This window comes from Nicotiana attenuata, unplaced genomic scaffold (genome assembly GCF_001879085.1).
Source record: "Nicotiana attenuata strain UT unplaced genomic scaffold, NIATTr2, whole genome shotgun sequence".
Lineage (NCBI taxonomy): Eukaryota > Viridiplantae > Streptophyta > Magnoliopsida > Solanales > Solanaceae > Nicotiana > Nicotiana attenuata.
Window position 1 is genome coordinate 1 of NW_017695846.1, and position 3,052 is coordinate 3,052.

General features: G+C 37.8%; 1 protein-coding gene across 1 annotated transcript; it reads right to left on the bottom strand.

The window, feature by feature from the left end:
* Positions 1-1,911: 1,911 nt before the first annotated feature.
* On the bottom strand, positions 1,912-2,826 carry LOC109222652 (uncharacterized mitochondrial protein AtMg00810-like). Its single transcript, XM_019386979.1, has one exon. The coding sequence runs from the start codon at positions 2,824-2,826 to the stop codon at positions 1,912-1,914; it is 915 nt and encodes a 304-aa protein (XP_019242524.1).
* Positions 2,827-3,052: the final 226 nt, after the last annotated feature.

The window sequence follows — 3,052 nt, forward strand, 5'->3', positions numbered from 1 at the left end:
GATAATCTCGTGAAGGGCCGGCGCCACAAGTTTGGCTGGCCGGGAAGAGGAGGAGGAAGCTTTCTCCTTTGAGGAACTGTGTTTGAAGTTTTCGCCATTGATTCAAGTTAGAAGAAGTGGAGATAGGCGGAGTTTGGTTTTTTCTAACACTAAAAGGAACGGGAGTAACGGCTAGAGAGAGAAAAGAGATGAAGAGAAGGGGATATAAAAAGTTTGGAGGTGGTTTGAAGATTAAAGTAAAGCTTTCTCCGAAATTAAACCTTGTATTTATAGGCGAGCGGCGACGGTTCAATGGTGCTAGTGGCCGACCACCACTCGAGAAGCATTTAATATTTTGGGGAAGCAAACCGACGGGATGTTTCGGTCACTTCGAGCGCCTACGTCACGGGAATGACGTCATCGTCAGGAACTCCGAAAAATCGAGGTTCAAATCGTTTCTTATCATTTTACTCTAAGAAATGCGAGGACTATCTGTATACGGTAAAATCATGTGTCTCCGATTTTGTGGGCTCGAGGGCTCGCATCGAGGAACAGACTCAATATGGGCCGGGTTCGAGCCCGAGGACAGAACATAAGGTTCGAAGATCGAAGTACACGATGAGCACCAAAGCCGAGTATGACCAACCTCGAGATGATGCCATTATGTGTTTGTAACAGAAAGAGCAAAATTCCCGCCACGTCCCCAAGATCATGGCGTAAATTCCGAAATAGATTTGTACGAGTTAGTACGAATCCGTACTAGGCAGTTAAATAGCTGTCCCAATAAGATTCTTTACTGCAAATAGTAATGTACCTTATTTAGGGTTCCCCTACTATATAAAGGGGACCCAAATCATTTGTAACCATGATCAATCACTGGCAAAAGAATATACTCTCTTATTTCCTTTCCATTACTCATCAGAATTGTCTCTTAACTTTATTGTTCTTATATTATTGTTCTTGTGAACCCACCTCGAGGCCACCACAACTCGAGGTCAAGATTGGCTTGAACACTGGTTTGATTCAACTTACTTCTTTCATTCATACGTTAGATTTCTTGGTTATTAATTAGTATTGAACTAAATCGCATATCTTTAAAACCATAAAACAAGTTTAATTGTTATTCGTATTTTCGAGGTAAACGGATATATATGAAGACGACTTAACCCCGTTTATTTTATCTGGAAGATGTGTATTAATATTGAAAGTACCACTTATGTACTGAGCGTTTTACAAAATATTGTTTGGGTTAGGTATGACGGAAATTATTTTCCATATAGAAAAAAAATACTTATTCTTTGAGTAAATATCAATATTTTCTGATTTTGGTTGGTTAGTGAAATTCTCTTTGTAAAGTTTTTATTATTAAAGATTGATTATAATTAAACCCTAAATCAGTCTTGATGAAATTTTCGAGTAAGAACTGATAATAAATGTCTAAATATTGGTTGAAACAAGTGATATAAAAGTAAAAGTTAAGATAGTTGTAAGGAAATAATTTTCATTCATAAGTGGAAGAAGTCATTTTACTCTGTTTGTTAGTGAGTAAAAAACATTTCTGAAAAAAATATTAAAGATTGATGATAATATAGCCAAACCAAGTAATATTTTAATTTTTCATGAAATTTTTGAGTAAATATTGATATTGATGTCTAAGTGTTGGTTGTAGGAAGTGATAGAAGCCATGGGAGATCAACTGAAGCTAGAAAAAAGTGAGAGATTCTGAGAGGAAATTGGAGAAGAAAGAGCAGAGCTTCTTCATTTCTGAATAATCAACTGTACAAGGACTACAATATTTAACTACTAACTACTTAACAAAAATAACCGCCTCTTTACAAACTAATTATCTAACTAACTCTAGTTAACATGATAATTAGACTTAACTACAGTTAACCATCAGCTTGTGACTCGGCTACTGGTCAACACTCCCCCTCAAGCTGATGATTCAAACAAGTTCTTCAGCCCAAATTTGCCCAGCAGGTACTCATGTTGAGCTTTACCCAATCCCTTCGTAAGCAAATCAGCTAGTTGATCTTCTGTATTTACATGTTCAGTTCTCAGTAGTCCCACGCTAATTTTTTCTCTTACAAAGTGACAATCTATGTCAATGTGCTTTATTCTTTCATGAAATATTGGATTATCAGCTATTTGGATTGCTGCTTTGCTATTACATATCAAGGTTGTTGGCAGTTCAATCTTGACACCTAGCTCATTGAATAAACCAGTTAACCAAATGACCTCTGCTGCACATGATGCCATACTTCTAAACTCTACTTCTGCTAAACTTCTGGAGACAGTACTCTGTTTCTTAGACTTCCAGGATATCAGTGCGTTCCCAAATTTGACTAAGTACCCTGTAACAGACCTCATTGTCTGTATGCATGCCCCCCAATCTGAGTCACAGTAAGCAGTCAGCTTACTTGAAGATTCTTCAGGCATAAGTAGTCCCAGACCTGGTGCCTGCTTTAGATATGTTACTACTCTCAATGCTGCTTCCATATGAGACACTTTAGGACTATGCATGCACTGACTGACCACTTGCACCACAAAGGCAATATCTGGCCTGGTCATAGTGAGATATAGCAACCTTCCTACCAGTCTTTGATATGTACCAGGATTCTTCAGCACTTCATCTGAGTTAGTGTTCTTGGTATTGAAACACTTATCAAATTCAGTGGTTGTTAACTTCTGGTTCAGTTCTAAGTGTGTTCCCGCTGGCTTTGCACCACTTAGTCCTGACTCAGAGATTAACTCTAGTGCATATTTTCTTTGACACATGAGAATTCCATGTCTAGACATTACAAACTCAATACCTAGGAAGAATTTTAGCTCTCCTAGATCCTTCATCTTGAACCTTTTCTTGAGATCTGATCTTGTTTCACATAGTAACTATTGATTGTTCCCAGTGATCAAAAGATCATCTACATATACCAGTATGACTACTATATCACTCCCAGCCTTCTTTGTAAACAAAGAATAGTCATAATGGCTTTGCTGGAACCCCATACACACTAGGGCCTCTGTTAACTTCATATTCCATTATCTTGGAGCCTGTTTAAGTCCATAGAGGGAC